The 23,424-nt window shown below is 45.4% G+C and overlaps 1 protein-coding gene across 4 annotated transcripts in view; it reads right to left on the bottom strand.

Annotated features, from left to right (window-relative positions):
* Positions 1-2,936: 2,936 nt before the first annotated feature.
* The window catches only part of LOC139250253 (uncharacterized), a 336,554-nt gene continuing 316,066 nt past the window's right edge, over positions 2,937-23,424 (bottom strand). For all 4 annotated transcript variants that reach the window (XM_070872754.1, XM_070872750.1, XM_070872751.1 and 1 more), the window contains 3 exons: positions 16,428-16,510; positions 13,885-14,041; positions 2,937-3,906 (listed from right to left, as the gene is read on the bottom strand). In XM_070872754.1, the coding sequence (XP_070728855.1) occupies positions 3,868-3,906; positions 13,885-14,041; positions 16,428-16,510 (279 nt within the window). In that variant the 3' untranslated portion in view covers positions 2,937-3,867. The remainder of the gene's footprint in view (positions 3,907-13,884; positions 14,042-16,427; positions 16,511-23,424) is intronic.

Here is a 23,424-nt window from a genome sequence, read left to right as displayed (position 1 = left end):
GCTGTTGCTTCAGAATCGCTGGGTCAAAATCCGGGATTTCCCTATCTAAATTATTGTGGGAGCACTATCACCAAAAAGACTTCAGCAGTTCAAGCAAAAGGCCCGCCATCACTCTTTAGGGATTGGCAATAAATGCAGTCTGGCCAGTGCCACCTATTATGTAATGATGTGTGTATCGTCCCAGTACCTTAAATGTATTGCAAGTACTATGCCACACCACAGAGGGCGCTGCGGTGGGAAACCCTGGTAGTACCTGTAACAAAGGCTATATAAGGCTGACCACCACACCTGGGAGGCACTCTGGAGCTGAACAATAAAGGACGAAGGTCACAGCAGTTAGATTAACACCAGACCGTGTGGAGTCAGTGATCTGTGTGCTACATACACCACATTGGCAACGAGGAAGCGGACGAAGTCCACGCAACCATGGCTACTCTGGGCTCGCTAAAGGATTTTACCGTAGGCAATGATTGGGAGGCCTTTACGGAAAGGCTCGAGTACTACTTCACAGCAAACGATCTGACGGAGGACACATAGGCAATGAGAGAGAGGCCTAAGGCGATATTGCTCTCAAGTTGTGGAGATGAGGTTTACTGTCTCGTCAGGGATTTGCTGGCACCTGGGAGCGCCAGGGACAAGGCATACGAGGAGCTGACTGAACTCATTCGTGACCAGTTGAAACTGAAAGAGAGCATCCTCTCGGCCAGATACAAATTTTACCATCACTGCAGACCTGAGGGCCAGGATGTCACCAAATATGCTGCAGACTTCAGGAGACTCGCGGCGCCGTGTGATTTTGGGGCACACCTTGACGAGGCTTTGCGGGACGTTTTCGTTATGGGGATTGGCCACGAGGGCCTCCTTCACAAGCTGCTGGCCACGGAACCCACGGTCACTCTGACAAAGGCCATTGCCATCAGCCGGGCATATATGACCTCGACTTGCAGCACCAAGCAAATAATCCACAGTCTCGAACCCGGCAGGCACTGTCCACAGGGTAGCGCCCACCATGGACAAAACTGCAGAACGTGGCTCTGCCCGGGGCCTCGGGATCCTGGAGCTCAGAGTCCGCCGAGGGGGGCCAATCAAGCAGCACCATGCTGGCGCTGTGGAGGAAGCCATGGGGCTCACCGGTGCAGGTTTGCGGAGTATACGTGCAATACCTGCCACGTTAAAGGCTACCTTCAGCGTATGTGTAAAAGAAATCGGACTCACCGTGTGGCTGAGGAGATGGGGGATGATCCACTGTTCAGCGAGGAGCAGGTAGAAGAAGATGAGGTGTTGGGACTGTATACGTGCACTGACGATTCGCCCCCAGTGATAAGTGAAATAAAATCAACGGAGTCCCAGTGAGTATGGAAGTGGACACAGGCTCGGGTCCATTGTTGATGAGTCGGAGAACTTTTGATAAACTGTGGATTAACCCAGCTGCACGACCCAAGCTGGTCCCGGTCACGGCGAAGCTGCGTACCTACACCAGGGAACTAATACCTGTTCTCGGCAGAGCGATGGTGCAGGTATCCCACCGGGACGAGACGCACGCTTTACCTTTGTGGGTCGTTGCAGGCGATGGGCCGACACTCCTCGGCCGGAGGTGGATGGGGAAGGTCCGTGGGAGCTGGGAAGACTTCATCACTCCACAGGCTGCTGCTCCCCAGGGTGCTGCTGTGCCCCGGGTCCCCAGAGAGCAGCGCCGACCGAGCTGGAGCTGCAGCCTCAATCCACCCACAGGCAAGCCCCAGCCCCGGACCTCACACAGAGACCCTGCAGCCTTAATCCCCACAGGCAAGTCCCAGCCCCGGACCTCACACAGAGACCCTGCAGCCCCAGCCCCCACAGGCAAGCAGCCCTGCACAGAGGGGCCCAAGGGGGGGGGGTGGGGGTTGAGCCGGCGGGGCGCTGCGGGCGGGGTGCTGAGGGATCCAGGGGCCGGTGGATCGGAAGAGCCCCGCTGAGGAGCTGTTAGTGTCGGGCGGCGGCAGCAGCTGGAGGTCGGGGGCTACGGAGGCCGCGGGGGACGCGGCAAGTGCGGCTGCTGGAGAGGCCCGACGGCCGCAGGAGAGGCGGCAAGTCAGGTGGCAGCGGAGGGGAGCAGAGGCTGCGACGGCGGAGGGCATCCGGAGCGACGGAGAAGAAGATGGCGGCGGCATCGTGTCGGAGCTGCAGAGCATCAAAGATGGCGGCGCCCAAGGAGAAGCCTCGTGGAATCCTCCTGCATCAAAGATGGTGCCTTAAAAAGGAAATGCACCCGGGAGTCTTAAAAGGGCCTTACAAAGAGGTGGTCCCCACAAAGGACTTCTGTTTGGCAGAGCGAGTCTAAAATGAGTTATGTTAATGTGAGATAGTGAATTTATAATAAGAATTACTCTTTTTTATGCTGAATGGCCACTGTATTTGTGTGAAATAATGGATGAAATACAATTAATGATAACGGCTAACAAGGAAATCAAGGTTCCGCTACCAGTCAATAACCAGTTAATGTACCAGATAAAATGTACCATACTAACGCACTGTCTATGCCCACCTGCCTTCCGTTGGACAAGTGTGATGTTATGTAATGATGTGTGTATCGTTGTCCTGCGTCCAGGTGGAGGGGGGGAGGTGATGGTGATGTTATGTAATGATGTGTGTATCGTCCCAGTACCTTAAATGTATTGTAAGTACTATGCCACACCACAGAGGGCGCTGCGGTGGGAAACCCTGGTAGTACCTGTAACAAATGCTATATAAGGCTGACCACCACACCTGGGAGGCACTCTGGAGCTGAACAATAAAGGATGAAGGTCACAGCAGTTAGACTTACACCAGACCGTGTGGAGTCGGTGATTTGTGTGCTACATACACCACACCACCCACATCCCACATACAAATATAAAAAAGGTCTTCAGACTGACGCGCACTGTCTAAATTTCTAAGTGAACGATAGACATCCATGCTTAAGCTAGATTTGTTTATTTATTGTTAACAGAAAGAAAATAAGCCAGACATACAATGATTATCCTAGATGTAAACAGATGCATTTTCCTAATCACAATGATGAAATTGAAAGCATTCTATATAAAGTAATAATGTTTTAGTAAAACAATATAAATTAGCAGAAGCTTTGTGATTTCCTTTATTCACTTCAGTGAAAAATCTTGTAACAGAACTTCTGTTCCCTGAATTGCAAACCTAGGATGAGTTATATGCTGTTAACATTAAATCCTTGGTATTGCAGTCTTCTCGCTTGCCTTTCTTCTGACATCTAAACTACTTAAGAAATCAAAATGAATAATAAAAAAACATTTCATAATGTGTCCATTTTATATGAAAAGTGCATCCACACTTAGTAAAATCAGGACCAAAAGAAAACAAATACAAAGATCACACCCACAGTAAGTAAAGCAAGCTTTGCCGTCACTGTGGAAACTGAAAATTTGTAGCCATAAGTGCTCTTACAAGTTGCGTAAATCTGAGTTATCGGTTCACAGTCCAAAAAAGTGAATTCCATTGTTCAATAGGGAATGAGCAATTTCCAGCCTCCTAACAACTAAGTCCCTCTAATCTGCAAACTTTCAGTCTCTCTTGCCGTATAAAAATTAAAAAATCCTAAAGCAAAGCAGCTCAAAGGAAAAGTACATTCAATATAAAGTACTTCTAGCTAGTTCATATTTAAAATTCCAAACTTGGAAGAAATAATCGCAGTTTAAATCTTTTTATAGCATGTGATTACATCTAAGATTGCGGGTTTAAGTCCCACTCTAGGAGTGCAGTACATAGTCTTGGTTCAGACTTCAGTGCAGTACTGAAAGAAAAGGCTTTCTCAGGGAAACCTGCGATGGGTAATAAATGCAGCCTTGCCACCATCGCCCACATCCTGAATGTGGCTCAAGATGTGGTTCTTGTACCCTTCAGTGCAGCGTCAACCTGAAAATAAATACATCCACTGTCAGTCATCATTGATAACATAATCTGGACATCGGGTGGGTGTTAACTATTGGTGCTGCAGGGAGCCTCGCCAACGGGCAGAGCAAATTGAAAATTTGTGCATGCACGACCTACAATTTTTCATCATTTGCGCTGACAGTGGGCGAAGCTCTCTGCCATTGTACAAATCTCACAATTTATGGGTGAATTCATATTGTTTTCTTATTGAGTGAGCAAAACTGTCTTCAATGTAACATGGATAATATGGGTAAAAATCTAGACTCATAATTGCCTGCTTATATAGAAAATGTAGGAAACAGAAATATTTAAAAAATCTTACTGCACTACAATTCCATTATTATCCACAAGTTAAAAAGATCGACAGTTAACATTATAATTTTCCTATTATTTGTTTATATGTTTTACACAACACACTTATTCCTCATCGTAAAACATTGCCCATGCTTCATAAATTTGAAGATGAGCAGATAATTGCTCCTGTGGCTTTGAGAATACCACTTTCTAACCTGCTTCAGGTGGCACCTCATTAACACAGGAGAATGGAGGTCCCATGAAGGAGGAACTACAAGATTTTGCCCTTCCCTCAATCGGCAAATTGCTTATGAATGCTGGCTCCACACTTGTAACTTGACAATGAGAAGCAAATGAGGAACAACTATCAAAATGGCTTGAGCCACTTGCTGACTCCTTCAGACAAATTGCACAATTGCTCTGCCAATAATGAAAATCGGCCTCATGACCTCCAGACAACATCTCTGTCAAACAACCCAACTGAATTCCATCTAGTGAGTCTCCATTATAGCAGTGGATCTTTGCAAAATTACTCCCTAGATTTAGAGCCTCCTTCACTTTCCCTATGAATTTCGGATTGAGTTTTAAAAATGTATTCTTTTGATGTGAGCATCTCTGATAAGGCCAATATTTATTACCCACCTGTAGTCATCCTTGAGAAGAACATAAGAAATAGGAGCAGGAGTAGGCCATTTGGCTCCTCGAGCCTGCTCTGCCATTCAATATGATCATTGCTGATCTGATCTTGGCCTCAACTCCACTTTCCTGGCTGTTCCCCATAACCCTTGACTCCCCTTTAGTTCAAAAATCTGTCCATCTCCGCCTTGAATATATTCAATGACTCAGCCTCCAAAGCTTACTGGGGTAGAGAATTCCAAAGATTCACGACCCCACGAGAAGGTGGCTCACAGATGCTGAAAGTCATCAAACAAAGATGATAGTATTTTTAAATACCATGAAACAATAACTCAATATATATATTTTACTTGCAGCAAATATGACCTCAGAGGTGCCATCATCATCATCATCATAGGCAGTCCCTCGGAATCGAGAAGATTTGCTTCCATTCCTGAAGTGAATTCTTTGGTGGCTGAACAGTCCAATACGAGAGCGACAGACTCTGTCACAGGTGGGACAGATAGTCGTTGAGGTAAGGGGTGGGTGGGACAGGTTTGCCGCACACTCTTTCCGCTGGCTGCGCTTGATTTCTGCATGTTCTCGGCGTTGAGACTCGAGGTGCTCGGCGCCCTCTCGGATGCACTTCCTCCACTTAGGGCGGTCTTTGGCCAGGGACCCCCAGGTGTCAGTGGGGATGTTGCACTTTATCAGGGAGGCTTTGAGGGTGTCCTTGTAACGTTTCCTCTGCCCACCTTTGGCTCATTTGCCGTGAAGGAGCTCCGACTAGAGCACTTGCTTTGGAAGTCTCGTATCTGGCATGCGGACTACATGGCCTGACCAGCGGAGCTGATCGAGTGCGGTCAGTGCTTCAATGCTGGGGATGTTAGTCGGAATGATGTTGGTGTGCCTGTCCTCCCAGGTGATTTGTAGGATCTTGCAGAGACATCGCTGGTGATTTTTCTCCAACAACTTGAGGTGCCTACTGTACATGGTCGATGTCTCTGAGCCATACAAGAGGGCAGGTATTACTACAGCCCTGTAGACCATGAGCTTTGTGGTAGCTTTGAGGGCCTGGTCTTCAAACACTCTTTTCCTCAGGTGGCCGAAGGCTGCACTGGCGCACTGGAGGCAGTGTTGGATCTCGTCGTTGATGCCTGCTCTTGTTGATAGGAGGCTCCCGAGATATGGGAAGTGGTCCACGTTGTCCAGGGCTGCACCGTGGATCTTGATGACTGGGGCACAGTGCTGTGCGGTGAGGACAGGCTGGTGGAGGACCTTTGTCTTACGGATGTATGCATATTGTGAATACCAACCAGCAGGAAAGCTTAACATTTGACATCTACGTTGTCAGAAACCTCCATCCTGGAAGGATATGTTGATGGGGTTTGATGTAATAGGGTGGGAAGAGGTTCATGTGGAACATAAATAACTGCATGGACCCATTGGGCTGAATGGCCTCTTCCTCTTCTGTACATTATATGTAATTCTATAGTCTTGCTCACAGTGACAGCAAAAAATCCTCCAAACTTAAATGAAAATTCCACTGCTTTAGTAGTATTTTTGAGGCTGTACATTGGGTTATGATGTTTTAGCAATCAGCCATTATTCAACAAGTTTCCCGCTGGAATGGAACTAAACTACAGAACCAGTGGGAACCTGTTCAACCTTCGTTGTTTCCAGGCCAGGTCCAAGACTACCCCAACCTCTGTCATCGAGCTACTGTATGCGGATGACGCCTGCGTCTGCGCACATACAGAGGCTGAACTCCAGGACATAGTCAACGTATTCACTGATGCGTATGAAAGCATGGGCCTTACGCTAAACATCCGTAAGACAAAGGTCCTCTGCCAATCTGTCCTCGCCCCACAGCACTGCCCCCCCAGTCATCAAGATCCACAGCCCGGCCCTGGACAACATGGACCACTTCCCATACCTCGGGAGATTCTTAGCAACAACAGCAGACACTGACGACTCCAGTGCGCCAGTGCAGCCTTCGGCCGCCTGAGGAAAAGCGTGTTCAAAGATCAGGCCCTCAAATTTGCCACTAAGCTCATGGTCTACAGGGCTGTAGTAATACCCGCCCTCCTGTATGGCTCAGAGACATGGATCATGTACAGTAGACACCTCAAGTCACTGGAGAAGTACCACCAACGATGTCTCCGTAAGATCCTACAAATCCCCTGGGAGGACAGATGCACCAACATTAGCGTCCTCGACCAGGCCAACATCCCCAGCATTGAAGCAATGACCACACTTGATCAGCTCCGCTGGGCAGGCCACATTGTTCACATGCCAGACACAAGACTCCCAAAGCAAGCGCTCTACTCGGAACGCCTTCATAGCAAATGAGCCAAAGGTGGGCAGAGGAAACGTTACAAGGACACCCTCAAAGCCTCCCTGATAAAGTGCAACATCCCCACTGACACCTGGGAGTCCCTGGCCAATGATCGCCCTAAGTGGAGGAAGTGCATCCGTGAGGGCGCTGAGCACCTTGAGTCTCATCTCCGAGAGCATGCAGAAATCAAGCGCAGGCAGCAAAAAGAGTGTGCAGCAAACCTGTCCCACCCACCCTTTCCCTCAACGACTATCTGTCCCATCTGTGATAGGGACTGTGGTTCTCGTATTGGACTGTTTAGACATCTAAGGACACATTTTTAGAGTTGAAGCAAGTCTTCCTCGATTCTGAGGGACTGCTTATGATGATGATGATTACATTCCAAAACCCGCCTACTACTATAATAAAAGCAATTCCTTGCCACAGTCACAGAGAAATATTCACAGAATCACAATTACTATCATTACTCTTCTGTGCTTTTAAAAATAAAACAATAGTATCTCTGCACTATGTTTTAAAAATTGTTCTATTTACTTTGAAAAAAGTAACGTTAGGGACAAAAAAAGTCTGAAAAATGTTAACCTAAACTTAAAAGGAAGCACTCGTCAAAATATGATTTAACACTTTACTTTTTAAAATGGGTCAATTTCCTTATCTGCCAGAAGGCCTGTGAAATCAGGCTTCTGCTCTGCACTGGCGATCTATGATATCATCATGAGCAGCAACCCAGAGCAGCTCAATGGGAAACAACAGGAGGCCACAATTTCAGACCAGCCTGACAGCCGATCCAGGTCTGCAAGCTGCGGAAAATCACACTTCCTGCTGTGGTGTGGGTAAGAAAACTGGCACTTGGAAAAAAAAAGTCTAACCAATTTTAATATCATTTTTTCCTCAAATATACATTTTGGGAGCACTTTCACCTCTTCTCTTTTAAATTAGAACTTGTTCAGAACTGGGAAATAACATGGGAGTTTTTATGGCTTCAAGTGCCAAAGAATGCATTACAGTATTAAGAATTATACTACTGCAGGATTTGTTTTCAATTATTCTGAGTACAATAAGGTAAAAATGAAAAATCAATAAGGAATGAGGTAATGTTGTCAGTTTTTTTTCTTTTTACATTTCTACCCTTTATCCCTGCTCTCTATTACTTGACCTGGGTTATGGTTCCAAATATTGCAACCTTTCAGTACCTTACTCAAGTGATCATTCTTGATGTTTGAACCTGAATCATGTGGAGCTGAAAAAAATCAGCCTTTCCGACACACTCTTGCCGTAACTCAGGTGGGAATGTGCCAAAGGGCCAAAAATTAAGTACGGGTCAGGGCCTTAGATTAGAGGTCCTGTCAGGCATGTACAGCGCAGTACTTCCGACCGCCCTTACAAGACCAGTGGCATAGGAGAGGGGTCTTGGACATCCGGCGAGGGAGATCCCATGCCCGTGGCCTCTTAGTAATAGAGCGAATCACAGCTAGTTATCTGGTTGAAACAAGGCCGACTAAATATTGTGAGATTGACCTGGAGTCCAGGTCTGAATTGTGGCCTGGACATTTGAACAGTGAGTATACGAGGCCGAGGAGGCAGTTACTACCACTTTCTGGGGAGGGGGCAACACTCTTCCGCTGCAGTATGCAGCCTCTGGGGCAGGTGGGTCCCTGCTAGCAGCATTTAAATCAACGGGTCATAACTTGGCAGGGTCAGCGGCACAGATCCTTGATGGGAGCATCCTGTCGCTTACACAAGGCTGCATATCCTGGATTTTGGGGATGGTTCGCTATAGGGTCATTGGAGGCCTTCCTAATCCTATCTTTGCCTGAAATCGACACATGCACATCCAACAGGAGATGTTGATTAGTGATCGATTTTTCTCTTCCCTCACCTAGAAATAACGAGGACAATTGTGGTACCTCACTCGCACCTTGGCTAAAATTTGCCTTCAGCACAAACCAAGAATCAAACCTGGAACCTAATGATTTGCATTGCACAATGCACTCAGTGAATTTATATTCTGGGGCATAGGGTAACCCCATGCTCATTATTTTTATGGTGCGGATTTTGCGGTAGGAATAAATTGGATAGCAACTTCTGGCATCCCCAAATGCGCAGATAAATGTGGAAATTATGAAGTTGCATTCCAAGTTGCCCATCTCCTCTAGAAGGTGCGCTACACCAGTGCCACGCCGAGAGATTCGGCATTAAAGTACAGGAAAGGCGTGAAGTTGCGATATTTATCCACTAGTTACCCACTAAGCATGCCAGAAAAAGTTAGGGCTGGTGCATTCAGGTGCAAGTGAATTTTTAACGGCATGATAATTACTGTCAAACAAGCTCTCTGGTTCTGGAAATTTACTTTTACAAGTGTGGAATCTTACTCCTTCAGAACTTATCGTTGGAGATTTCAAAAAAATAAAAAAAATATATAATTTTTAATGTTTTCTTTCTGTCGCTTTTATTTCTCTCATATAATCACATCTTTCTTTCCCTCCTTTTATTTTGCTTTCTCTACATGCTTTTACATTGAATTAAATATTCTAATTTATGCTTCCTGATTTAGACTCTGCGAGGTGAATTTTAACCCCTAAAAACAGGTGGGATGTAAACACTTAACAACCTCAAACCTGATGCAAACCACTTCCAACCCGCCCACTTTCGGGTTCAACAATGGCGGGATGGGTAGATTTTATCTCCATTTTAAAGTTAACTAGTTACCTGACCGGCCTGGGTTTCCCGGGCCTTGGAAACGTGGCAGCTAATGGGAGGCGAGGACTGCTGCGAGGAGGTAAGTGGCTTTCCAGCACTACTTGTGGGTCAGGAGGAGCATGAGTGCTTCATTCCACCCTCCCCCAAGCTAACCTGCTTCCCTCCCTGCGATTTGAATCCCCCCTTGCCGTGATCGGACCCCCCCAATCACCGACCCCCCCCACCAAATCAGCCCTCAATATGTCTCTGATCCCCGCGATCACCCACTGACCCTACAAACCATCCCCCCAACCCCCTGCGATCTCTAAGCAGGAAATCTACCTACTCCTGAGCTGCGGCCTTTGCTGCAGCATTCCCTGCCCGACAAGGAGCCAAGCCTGTCAATCAATTTTGAAAAAGCACGCACGCACGCAGTGGAGTCAAAATTCCAGTGTTCGAACTCCTTCCCTTCGGCTTGGAAATCTCTGTCCAGTAAATATTGGGACCTGCAAGTCTCCGTAAGGATTCTTCAGTCTGATTGGTTGAAGAGATATGCTGTTGTTTTCTCTTTTCACACATGCCCTACATTCTCTATAGAGGGTGCCGCGCCGAAACGGATCTCTAATAATTGTTAGTTGCCATGCAAAAGCTGTCCGCAAAATCCGTGCCAGTATTTTATTTTGGGCTTACCCAAGTAAGAGATGTTAGTATTGTGGAACAGAATATTTTCCCCATTGTCAACATCATACATGAAAGGGCAATTGTAACACAGGCCAGCTGTAGAATAAAGCTCCTCCTACTTTGCTCCAACATTGAGGTTATTTCCAAGCTGGAATGGTATAAATGTTTCTACTTCATACTCCAGCTATCATTCGAACCAAAATTCTTCTCTCTTTTGGCACTGTAACTTCTAGCATTTCATTATATCGGTTGAATTACTAAAGAAGTAACTAATATCAATAGCTGGCATTGATATAGCTTCTTTAACATCGAAAATTGCCTCTTTACATTTTACAGAGGCACAATTGGACAAAAATCAACAGTGAGCCAAAGAAGGAGATATTAGGAGGGCTGATAAAATTTTGCTCAAAGAAGTAAGTTATAAGGAAGGTCTTAAAGGAGGGGGAAGTGGAGGGGTTTAGAGAAGGAATTCTAGAGCATAAGACCTAGGTGGCTGAAAACATGGCCACTGGGATTTGTAGTTTGACATTAGATGCCTGTCGCTCCCTGAGCTGGAGTGAAAGTTTGTATTTTTTTTAATTATTCGTTCTGGGATGTGGGAGTCGCTGGCAAAGCCAGCATTTATTGCCCACCCCTAATTGCCCTTGAGAAGGTGGCGGTGAGCTGCCTTCTTGAACCGCTGCAGTCCATGTGGTGAAGTTACTCCCACAGTGCTGTTTGGGAGGGAGTTCCAGGATTTTGATCCAGCGATGAAGGAAAGGTGAGATATTTTCAAGTGAGGATGGTGTGTTAATTGGAGGGGAACTTGCAGGTGATGGTGCTCTCTTGCGCCTGCTGCCCTTGTGCTTCTAGGTAGTAGAAGTCATGGGTTTGCGAGGTGATACCAAAGAAGCCATGGTGAGTTACTGCAGTGCATCTTATAGATGGTACACACTGCAGCCATGGTATGCCAGTGTTGGAGGGAATAAATGTTAAAGGTGGTGGATGGGTTGCCAATCAAGCGGGCTGCTTTGTCCTGGATGGTTGAGCTTTTTGAGTGTTGTTGGAGCTGCACTCATCCAGACAAGTGGAGAGTATTCCATCACACTCCTGACTTGTGCCTTGAGATGGTGGAAATGCTTTGTGGAGTCAGGAGGTGAGACACTCGCCACAGAATACCCAGCCTCTGACCTGCTATTGCAGCCACAATATTTACGTGGCTGGTTCAGTTAAGTTTCTGGTCAATGGTGACCCCCAGTATGTTGATGGTGGGGAATTCGGCAATGGTAATGCAGTTTACTATCATGGAGAGGTGTTTAGACTCTTACTTGTTGGAGATGGTGGCACGAATGTTACTTGCCACTTATCAGCCCAAACCTGAACGTCCTCCAGGTCTTGCTGCATGTGGGCATGGACTGCTTCATTTTCTGAGGATTTGCAAATGGAACTGAACACTGTGCATTAATTAGCAAACATCCCCACTTCTACCCTTATGATGGAGGGAAGGTCATTGATGAAGCAGCTGAAGATTGTTGGGCCTAGGACACTGCCCTGAGGAACTCCTGCAGCGATGTCCTGGGGCTGTGATGATGTGACCTCCAACAATCACAACCATCTTCCTTTGTGCTTGGTATGACTCCAGCCAGTGGAGAGTTTTCCCCTGATTCCCATTGACGAACAGCCATTTCATACAACCCCTCTTCTTTAAAGATCTTTCTGTTCTGCTGCACATTTACAAATGCTTTATTTACAGTTCACTTTCTGGTAATTTTCAAAACATTCATTGGCTGCTTTCCTGTCAACATAAACACAGTACATGTTCTGTTCAAAACAGAAAATTCCGCCAGGCCCACTCAGCTCCAGACCTCATTACAATCTTGGTCTAAACATGGACAGAAGAGCTGAATTCCAGAGCTGAGGTGAGAGTGACTGCCCTTGACATCAAGGCAGCATTTGACCGAGTGTGGCATCAAGGGGCACTAGCACAAAGGAAGATGGTTGTGGTTGTTGGAGGTCAATAAATTCAGCCCCAGGACATCGCTGCAGGAGTTCCTCAGGGCAATGTCCTAGGCCCAACCATCTTCAGCAGCTTCATCAATGACCTTCCCTCCATCATAAGGTCAGAAGTGGGGATGTTTGCCGATGATTGCAGTGTTCAGTGCCATTCGCAACTCCTCAGATAATGAAGCAATCCATACCCACAGGAAGCAAGATCTGGAGGACATTTAGGCTTGGGCTGATAAGTGGCAAGTAACATTCACACCACACAAGTGCCAGGCAATGACTATCTGCAACCAGAGAGAATCTAACCACCACCCCTTGACATTCAACAGCATTACCATCATGGAATCCCCCACCATCAACATGCTGGGGGTCACCATTGACCGGAAACTTAATTGGACCAGCCACATAAATACTACAAAAGCAGGTCAGAGGCTGGGTATTCTGCAGCGAGTGTCTCACCTCCTGACTCCCCAAAGACTTTCCACCATCTACAAGGCACAAGTCAGGAGTGTGATGGAATACTTCCCACTTGCTGGATGAGTGCATCTCCACATCATTCAAGAAGCTCGACACCATCCAAGACAATGCAGCCTGTTTTGGCACCCCTTCCACCACCTTAAACATTCACTCCCTCTACCACCAGCACACCGTGGCTGCAGTAGGAACACCACCACCTCCAGGTTCCCCTCTAAGTCACACACTATCCTGACTTGGAAATATATCGGCGTTCCTTCATTGTCGCTGAGTCAAAATCCTGGAATTCCAGGGCAATTAGGGATGGGCAATAAATGCTGGCCTTACCAGCGATGCCTACATCCCAGGAACGAAAAAGAAGGGAAATAACAAGCCTCTTCAAAAACCCAAGCAAACCTCTCTGTCATATTAAGAACTCCCTTCCACATACAGCTTATCTTTAATGTGCAACATAAACGGGTGGAAATAATGCTGAGTGAGATTTCTGCCCAAAGATTTGGAAATCCTTCAATACTACTACAAGCCCTCATTAGCAAGTAGGATGCAAACTTAACTAAGCTCTCGCTCAGTTAAGCCACTAAAGGGATCAAGGGGTATGGAGAGAAAGCAGGAAAGGGGTACTGAGGTGAGCGATCAGCCATGATCTTATTGAATGGTGGCGCAGACTCGAAGGGCCGAATGGCCTACTCCTACTATTTTCTATGTTTCTAAGCAAGCATTCACTAGTAAATGAGGAAAGATGTCTAATTAAAGGATTAAGCCCAATCAGAAAATGAATGGGGTCGAATAACATCACTGGATGTTGGTTTTCCCAGTTAGTACTCACCCAGCTCATGATAGTAAGAGTGTTCCTACCAAGTGGAAATTTTAGCTCCAAATATGAAATTCTAACATACCATTTTGATCATATTGCTGAAGTCAGACTTTAATTTCATGTTTTGCTCAATTTCATTTATTTTGAATTCATTTTGCAGAGATGTGGTCACCAGCTGCCATATTCTTGGCTTTGGATTCTTGCCCTGAGTTATAATCTTTCCTCTGAAGGACTTCCATCTAAAATGAAAGAAAATTTGATAGTTAGCATGTTTTACATAACGAAAGGAGAGCATTATAAAACACAAATGGGTGGAAAATTGCGGTCGGAGGTTTCCTTCATACGAACGCCTCCAACCCTCCAAAAATCTACGGAAGTACCTGGTGGTCCCGGAGGAATGTAGAGATCCCAGTTGGAGGCCTAGATTCGCTGCGCAGCGCATGGGGCGATGCCTTTCAGGTACGTACGTACAAGCTGGAGTCACGTGAGCCTGGACCACCAATCACTATGCAGTATTCTCATTGATAAAATGGGAGCTGTTTGTATGGACTCCCATTACTATCAATGAGAAAACCTCTAAAACACCGAAACGTAGCATAATAAATAAATAAAACACCTCACATATTTAACATTAATTAAAATTAAATGATTTTGGGTGGGTTGGAGTCTATATGTTGTGATACACAAGGTATCGCAATTGTGTGGGACAGACTCAATTTATTGTTCGTATTCCATCGAGGAATTAATTGAAGCCTTGTATTGCCATGTGACTGGATACTTAAAGTTCAGCCTCTAGCAGTAGGAGCAGCTGATATTTGACTAAATGATGGCTTTCCCAAGGTACAGAAGGAATCATTGAGTGCATGAATATAATCATTAATCTATAGCATACCTAAATTAGAAGTCCTATTGTTACATAAATGTGGAAATAAGAGTGAAATCCACACAAGAAAATACTAAACATCATTGCAGTATGCATTGTCCCAGGATTACATATTCCCGAGGGGGAAGGAGGGTAGACTCCATGGGGCCAATTTTCCACGCTGCCGATTTGTGGCACAGTTGTAGAGGCACCCAGAAAAAGTTGCAAGTTTTGTCGGAATAAACTTTCATTTTGGAGTGGCGCAGATTGTCCTTAAGCTCTGTAGGTGGAGCTTAAGGTCTGTGCGAAAAACTGAGGTTGCCAGGGTAATGAGGGACGCTGAATTTATCCTGTAGTGTCATTGCTGATTTTTCTCTCCCTAAGAACTTCCATTTTCATTACAGGTGTAAGCATTCCAAGAGCCTAATTTTTAAAAATTGATTTGTCTCTTTGTAAACTCAACCATGACCCCATGATGTGAATATAATATAGAGGATGTAACGGGCCAGAAAGATATGGCAGAAAGACTGGTTGTGACATCTCAAAAACATCCCAGAGGTTCTCTTAATTACACCTGTAGTGCACTAATGTACCTAATAGTTTTCCTCAGTGGCTTATATAAATTTACAGTTAGAGTCATCGGTGCTGCTGCTATTCCGGGCCGAAAGGCCCCCCGTCCCCGGTGCCGTGTCTTCAGCTCCGCTAGAACAATAGCATCTTCTCTGCGCTGATTTTCTTAAGTTCAGGTAAGGTCTTTCAGAACGGTGCACTGCGCCGTTTTTGAAAAAATCCTAGTTGGCCAAACTCACTTAAATGGCCAGAAATGGCGCAGCCGGCATCCCCTGTGACGTCAAAAAATCGTGAACTAAAAAAAAATCAGCCGTAAGTAGTTTGGGATGGCGCAGAAACTTTGGCGAAACTTGCAGATTTTAGTCTGCTCCAAAAAAAACAGCGTTCGCCAAAAAAATGGCGCAGAATGGTGGCAAAAATTCAGACCAAAATTTCCGCAGTCACCAAGAATGGCATCTTTAAACGAAAAAGGGGAAAAAGCATTCAACCCCTTTTTGGGGAAAAGAAGAAAATATGACCCTAAATTACATAATTTAGTTACACCGACATTATCTATGCTTCAGCATTATGAGCCATAGATGACATCCTCCCACCCGGCCCCCCAAATCCACTTTTCTCCCATGGATATAAATTGTAGGCTGAACTTTTTATTTCACTATTCACATACAGGAAAACCTTTTGTCACATGTAATTTTCGAGAGAGGAGCTTTAATCCCAAATATTCCACATAATATTTATCATTACTTGGTGGCAAACATTGCTCTAATATTTAAACTTAGTATATAAAGACTTTGATCAAAAATAATATAATAGATTGATTTTAGCTTCACATTGCCAATTAGAAATGAGTATAACCGCTATTCCTTACCAGCAGAGGTTCTTACACATTTGTATCATTTTTAAATGGCAATAATGAAGAGGTCAGCAATCTGGATTTTCCAGCCATCGTTTCAATGCCTGGAGAATCGGAAGTGCACAAACTGAATGTGCTAACCTCCGTGCCTCATTCTCCAATCTGTGCTGCAATCATGTGAGACTCAATGCTGAGAGCAGAGCTTTCCTCTGAAAATCTGGTAATGTAAGAGACGATTGAAGGCTGTGATTGGGGATTTGTAAGTTTATAAGATGGATGAGATAAGGTGCGCAAAATGGCCGTCCTCATCAGTATTTACCTTGTGATTCTGGATTCTTACCTCTTTTCATGAAGGTCAAATTCAAGCTTGGACTTAAAAATTCCAAATGCTTTTGTTACAGTCGATTTAAGGTCTTTGGACACCTAAGTAAACAATAAGATGTAGGTTTCCAATAAAAGTATATTCTACACAACAAAACTACTCAGAACTTTAACAAAAGCAAAATACTACGGATGCTGGAAAACCGAAATAAAAACAAAGTATTGGAAATGCTCAGCAGGTCAGGCAACATCTGTGCAGAAAGAAAGAAAGTTAACATTTTCAAAAAGTCATCGACCTGAAATGTTCACTCTGTTTCTCTCTCCACAAATGCTGCCTGACCTGCTGAGTATTCCAGCACTTTCTGTATTTACTCAGTCTTTCCCCAACCAACATCCATATCACCTGACTGACACTCAAACTCTTCCTGTCAGGGAATCTGAAATGAAAATGTCAGCTGATATTCTGAACCAGTAGAAAAGGAATAATTTCAGTCAGCCTAACCTCAGTGGTGGGAAAATTATTGGAAAAAGTCCTGAAGGACAGGATAAATCTTCACTTAGAAAGACACGGATTAATCGAGGACAGTCAGCATGGATTTGTTAAGGGAAGGTCGTGTCTGACTAACTTGATTGAATTTTTCGAGGAGGTAACCAGAAGGGTCGATGAAGGCAAAGCGTATGATGTAGTGTATATGGATTTTAGCAAAGCTTTTGATAAGGTCCCACATGGCAAAGTAAAAGCCCATGGGATCCAGGGCAAAGTGGCAAGTTGGATCCAACATTGGCTCAGAGGCAGAAAGCAAAGGGTAATAGGTGTTTTTGCGACTGGAAGGATGTTTCCAGTGGGGTTCTGCAGGGCTCAGTACTGGGTCCCTTGCTTTTTGTGATATATATCAATGATCTAGACTTGAATATTGGGGTTATGATGAAGAAGTTTGCAGATGATACTAAAATCGGCTGTGTGGTTGATAATGAAGAAAGCTGCGCACTGCAGGAAGATATCAATCAACTGGTCAGGTGGGCAGAAGAGTGGCAAATGGAATTTAATTCAGAGAAGTCTGAGGTAATGCATTTGGGGAGGGCTAACAAGGAAAGGGAATACACATTAAATGGTAGGATACTGAGAAGTGTAGAGGAACAAAGGGACCTTGGAGTGCATGTCCACAGATCCCTGAAAGTGGCAGGCCAGGTAGATAAGGTGGTTAAGAAGGCACACGGAATGCTTGCCTTTATTAGCCGAGGCATAGAATACAAGAGCAGGGGGGGTTATGCTTGAACTGTATAAATCACTGGTTAGCCACAGCTTGAGTACTGTGTGCAGTTCTGGTCACCGCATTACAGGAAAGACGTGATTGCACTGGAGAGGGTACAGAGGAGATTTACGAGGATGTTGCCGGGAGTGGAGAATATGATCTATGAGGACAGATTAGATAGGCTGGATTTGTTTTCCTTGGAACAGAAGAGGCTGAGGGGAGACCTCTTTGAGGTATATAAAATTATGAGGGGCCTAGATATACTGGATAGAAAGGGCCTATTTCCCTTAGCAGAGGGATCAACAACCAGGGGGCATAAATTTAAAGTAATTGGTCGAAGGTTTAGAGGGGATTTGAGGAGAAATTTCTTCACACAGAGGGTTGTGGGGGTCTGTAACTCGCTGCCTGAAAGGGTGGTAGAAGCAGAAACCCTCACCACATTTAAAAAGTACTCGGATGTGCACTTAAAGTGCTGTAACCTGCAGGGTTACAGACATCGAGCTGGAAAGTGGGATTAGGCTGGATAACCTCTTGTTGGCTGGCACAGACACGATGGGCCGAAATGGCCTCCTTCTGTGCTGTAAACTTCTATGATTCTATGATTATTCTATGATTTGCAGGGTTGTGAGAAAAGAATGGGACAAATTGGATTGCTCTTTCAAAGAGCCAGCTCAGACACGATGACCCTGTGCTATATTACTCTATGAAAAAAATTTGTGATGGAATATATCAATTTAGGTGGTCTGATAAGGTTTTCACTGGTGCAAGTATTTAATCTGACATATTCTTCCAGTTCTACAAATCTGTACTGTCTCCATAACATCGTATGATTGAATTTTCCATGGCGTAGAAAAAAACTTCATGCATGCGTATATGATACTGGAACAACAGAAGTCGAACTGTTGGGCATTCTCTCTTCTTTTGCTAACAGCATCTGGAAATTGGGCAGACACAAAAACTGCCTGCCTCCAAATGAACAAACCCCGGTAGTCTCAATGTGTCGCACATGTCATAACTGGGTCCAGCCGCAAAATCCAACGTGCCCACTTAAATCACACCGCAAATGCACTGCAAACATTGCAGACTTTTGGTCCCAATCACATGCAAGTTCTTTCTTTGTCTCGATATCTGACAGCTATTAGTAATTGCAATCTTTTCCAATGTCTATCAAGCTATTAAAAATAGGAAGGAACTAATAGATGATAACAGAGGTAAACTATGACCAGGGGTGTGCTCTATACTCCCAGGCAATGAAAAAAGCCTTGATCTAGAACTGTGGATGAGATAAGGAAGGTGACTAGTCAGGGTCCAACTACAGTAGTTGGAGGTTTTATCTTACCAGAAATTGACTGGGACAATAATATCTCTACTGATAAGACAGGGAAGGAATTTCGAGAGTTAATGGAAGATTGTTTTTTAACTCAGTTTGTAAAAGAGCAAACAAGGAGAGAAAACATCTAGGATTTGATTAAGAGTAATAGGGATGATCAAATCTCCCACACAAAGGTGGATGAGGCTTTAAGTTCCAATGATCATAAGCAGGATGCATAAATACGGAGATCAGAGAAACATGTTGTAATGTATGCACCTGTGAGAACGCTCACAGGTTTGTAGTGCCTACGGCCATACTGGTCTGGGGGAGCCCGATCTCGGATGCTAAGTAGAGTAAGGCCTGGTTAGTACTTGGGAGGGAGATCGACTAGGAATACATAAGAAATAGAAACAGGAGTAGGCCATACGGCTCCTCGAGCCTGCTCCGCCATTCAATAAGATCATGGCTGAACTGATCATGGATTCAGGCCTGCTCCCCATAACCCCTTATCGTTTAAGAAACTGTCTATTTCTGTCTTAAATTTATTCAATGTCCCAGCTTCCACATCTCTCTGAGGCAGTGAATTCCACAGATTTACAACCCTCTGAGAGAAGAAACTGCAACGAGAGCCCCCATAACTGGGAGCATGTGGTGTTCTCAGAAGCCTTCCTTTAAGAGCCAAAGCCTTCCTTTAAGAGCCAAAGCCTTGCAAGCATCCTGCACCCCCGTCACACTTTAACAACTTTTAAAATTATTTACACCTAGCCACTACTCAAATAAAATGTAAATAAACCAGTACAAAAGCAAAAATCTAAACTTACCTGAAAGTTGCGTGTGTCCCTTTAAGAAGCGCTGGTGGTGGGTGGGGGGGGGTCCTTCATACAGCTGAACACACATTCAGCTGTGCGTGCTGTGGAGAGGGCCTCAAACGGAGTGGCAACATCCAAAATGGCAGGTTGTACGTCAGTTCAGCATTGCACACTGATCAATGTCATGATCTGACTAATTACCGTATTTGCAGCGAGCACAGGCAACGGTAGTGCTGACAACCTGCCCAAAATGGCAGCTGCCGTGTTCTGTGCTAGAATTGAGCAGAAGCGAGGCGGCTGCTATTTTTTTTTACCTAAACTGGCCTCATCAGCCGGTGCTAAGAGGTCGAATTTCATGGCCAATAAGTCTAAAACAAATGAAAAGGAAGCGAGTAGAGTAATAGTCAGAAATTTTGCGTTAGGCACTACAGGTAAAGGGAAAACTGAAAGATGTAAAGTAAATAAATCACGAGCGAGAAATAAGAAACGTGTGAGACAACAACATTAGAGCAGGAGGACAGGTTACGGTGTACAGTACTTTATACAAGTAGAAGGAAAAACTTGAATGAAGTGCAGGCACAAATTCAACTTAGAAAGTAATGGTAGCCATTACTGATATATGGTTAAAATAGTCAGGACTGGGAACTGAATATATACCAGGTTATAAGGTCTACAGGAAGGATAGGAAATCTAGTGGAGATGGAGGAGTAGCATTAGTGAGTAAGGATGGAATTACTTCTATAATAAGAGACGATATAACAAGTGGTAAACAGACAGTGGAGATTTTATGGGTAGAATTAAGAAGTAAAAAAATGATTTAAAACTGTAGTGGAAGTCATGTATAGGCCCTCTGGTAGCAGCTGTGAAGTAGCGCAATGTATTCATAGACAGAGATTTATAGGCAGAGATTAGACAAACATGGAGTAAAGACAGTAGTTTTAATGGGGGGTTTTATCTTTCACATAGATTGGGATAAGCAGACTAGCACCTGAATTTTGTGAGTGAGTTCAGGGTATGTCCTCGAACCAACAAGGGAGCAGGCTATATTAGATTTAATATTGAGCAATGAACCAGATTTATTTAACAGCCTAACGATGCGAAAAAAATTATCTAATCATGATCATAATATGATTGGGTTCATTGTTGTGTTTGAAAGGAAGTAATGCGAAACAGCTACACAAGATTCTAGATTTAGCTAAGGCTGACTTCAGAGACAAAGACTGTCCACAGTAAATTGGGCAAATCTGTTAATGCGTAAAACGACAGAAAATCATTGGAAGTGTTCAAAATATTATTTCAGGTCGATGACCTTTCATAGAATCATAGATTAGTACAGAACAGAATGAAACCATTCGGCCCATCAAGTTTGCTCCAGCTTTTTCGAAGAGCAATCCAGTTAGTATCACTCACCCGTTCTTTCCCCATATCCCTGCAAATTTTTCTCTTTCAAGTATTTATCCAATTCTCTTTTGAAGGCTACTATTGAATCTGTATCCACCACCCTATCAGGCGTGTATTCCAAAACCTAACCACTGGTTGTGTAAGAAAGTGTTTCCTCATGTTGCCTCTGGATCTTTTGCCAATCACCTTAATTCTGTGCCCTCTCATTATCACTCCTTCAACCATTGAAAACAGGTTCTCTTTATTTAATCTGTCTAAATACTTCATGATTTTAAACACCATTATCTCCTCTTAGCCTTCTCTGCTCCAAGGGGAACATCCCCAACTTCTCTAGACTACCCTGTAACTGTATTCCTGGAACAATTCTAGTAAAGCTCTCCAAAGCCTTCACATCCTTCCTAAAATGTGGTGCCCAGAATTGGACACAATACTCCAGCTGGGGCCAAACTAGTGTTTTATACAAGTTTAGCATAACTTCCTGGCTTTTCGACTCTATGGGGCCGAGATTGCCCCTCGCCCGAAACGGGGCAAATGCATCGCATTTGACTGTCCGTTACCGCCGATCTGGATGCGGTGTTAATAAAATAGAAATTACGCTTTTTTCTGTCCGAAACGGAGCAGTGTTAATTCCCAGTGGTAAGGGCTGCTTTCAGCAGTGTGCCTGCGGAGTGGAGATTGCACCGCAAAATTCCCCTCCTATCCATTTGATGCACACCATCATGCTAACGATGCAGCTCCCTGGCTGCCTTAAAGGGCAGGTTTTGCAGCTGTGTCTTGAGTTCCTCGACCTTTCTTTGCCCAGGATTTCCGCTGCTCTGGAAGCTCAGAGTGCTCTCATGCACTCTGGGCAACAGGGCACGGAGCGTCTTACTGCTGTTGTCTCTGATGGCTTCCAGAGTGTGGCTGCTGTCATGCAGTCTCAGCTAGAGGCTACGTGAGATCTGACTGCTGCCATTGCGGCTGGGGCCACCCCGGTCCACCGGGGACCTAACGGTGCCACCCCACCTCACCGACCTGTGCTCCAGCAGCTTGGTGGAGGAGGTGGGGTGCTGCCCCGGGGGAGCAGCACTGGTTCCCCGGACCAGGATACTGATGTGGGCTCTCCAGTTCACAGCAGCCCTGAGTCGAGACCTGCCACTCCGCAATTGCTGCCAAGTATGGCTTCACCCCAGCCACTTCCGACTGAAGGCGCACAGGAGGATGCGGCACAGTCTGCAGCCAGCCTTCCAGGGCCAGAGCTGGTCGAGGGCGTCTGAGAAGGACATCTGCAGCTTCCTCTGCACACACACAGCAGTCTTCCCAAAGCCGTGAGGCAGTCACAGGGGAGACACTGCGGCGTAGTGTAAGGATAGGTTTGCGTAAGAGGAGTAATAAGGAGTTGGACAAGCGTGATAATGGATTAAGTGAGTGGTTTGGAGACCCATTGTTTGGGTTTTAATAAATATTTAGTGTTTGGAATTTGTGATCAGGTCTCTCATTTCAGTGTGCAGGAATAGTGTGTGAGAGAGCTCACAGGTTGGTCCATGGAAATGGCCAGATGCAGGCTTAAGTGGGCATTGACTTGTGTGAGCCGGGCAGCTATGAGACGGCATTGTGCTTCCCTTGCAAGGTTAGGATGGGGACGCCACCTGCTGCGTAGCTGCACACCCGCATCCTGGTTCTCCTCCTCCTCCGCAGGTGCCACTGCTGCTTCGTCCTCCGATGGCTGAGCCCCCATGATGGCCAGGTTGTGGAGCATGCAACATACCACCACAAATGTGGAGACATGCCCAGGCGAATACTGCAGCACCCCACTCTGAGCAGTCCAGGCAACGGAACCTGTGTTTGAGAATGCCAATAGTGTGTTCGATGATGGTCCTGGTGGCCGTCACACTCTCACTGTACGCGAGTTGCCCATCAGTTCTAGGGTAGCGCAGAGGATTCATGAGCCAAGTGCTCAGTGCGTAGCCCTGGTCACCGAGGAGCCAGCCGCAATCTTCATTGGGACCAGTGAAGAGGCGTGGCACACCGCTCTGGCACAGTATGAAAGAGTCGTGGCTGCTGCCAGGAAACCGGGCATCCACTTGCAGAATCTTGCGGTTGTGGCCGCAAATGAGTTGTACATTGAAGCCCTTGCGGTTTCTGAATTGCTCTTCAGCCTGGTGGGGTGCCCTGAGACCTACGTGGGTGCAGTCAGTGATCCCCTGGGCCCTGCAAGAATGCAATCTGGCGCTCCAATTGCTTCTCTCTGGGGCAGGAGAT

This window comes from Pristiophorus japonicus, unplaced genomic scaffold (assembly GCF_044704955.1).
Source record: "Pristiophorus japonicus isolate sPriJap1 unplaced genomic scaffold, sPriJap1.hap1 HAP1_SCAFFOLD_359, whole genome shotgun sequence".
NCBI lineage: Eukaryota > Metazoa > Chordata > Chondrichthyes > Pristiophoridae > Pristiophorus > Pristiophorus japonicus.
This window is presented reverse-complemented; position numbering and strand designations above follow the sequence as displayed.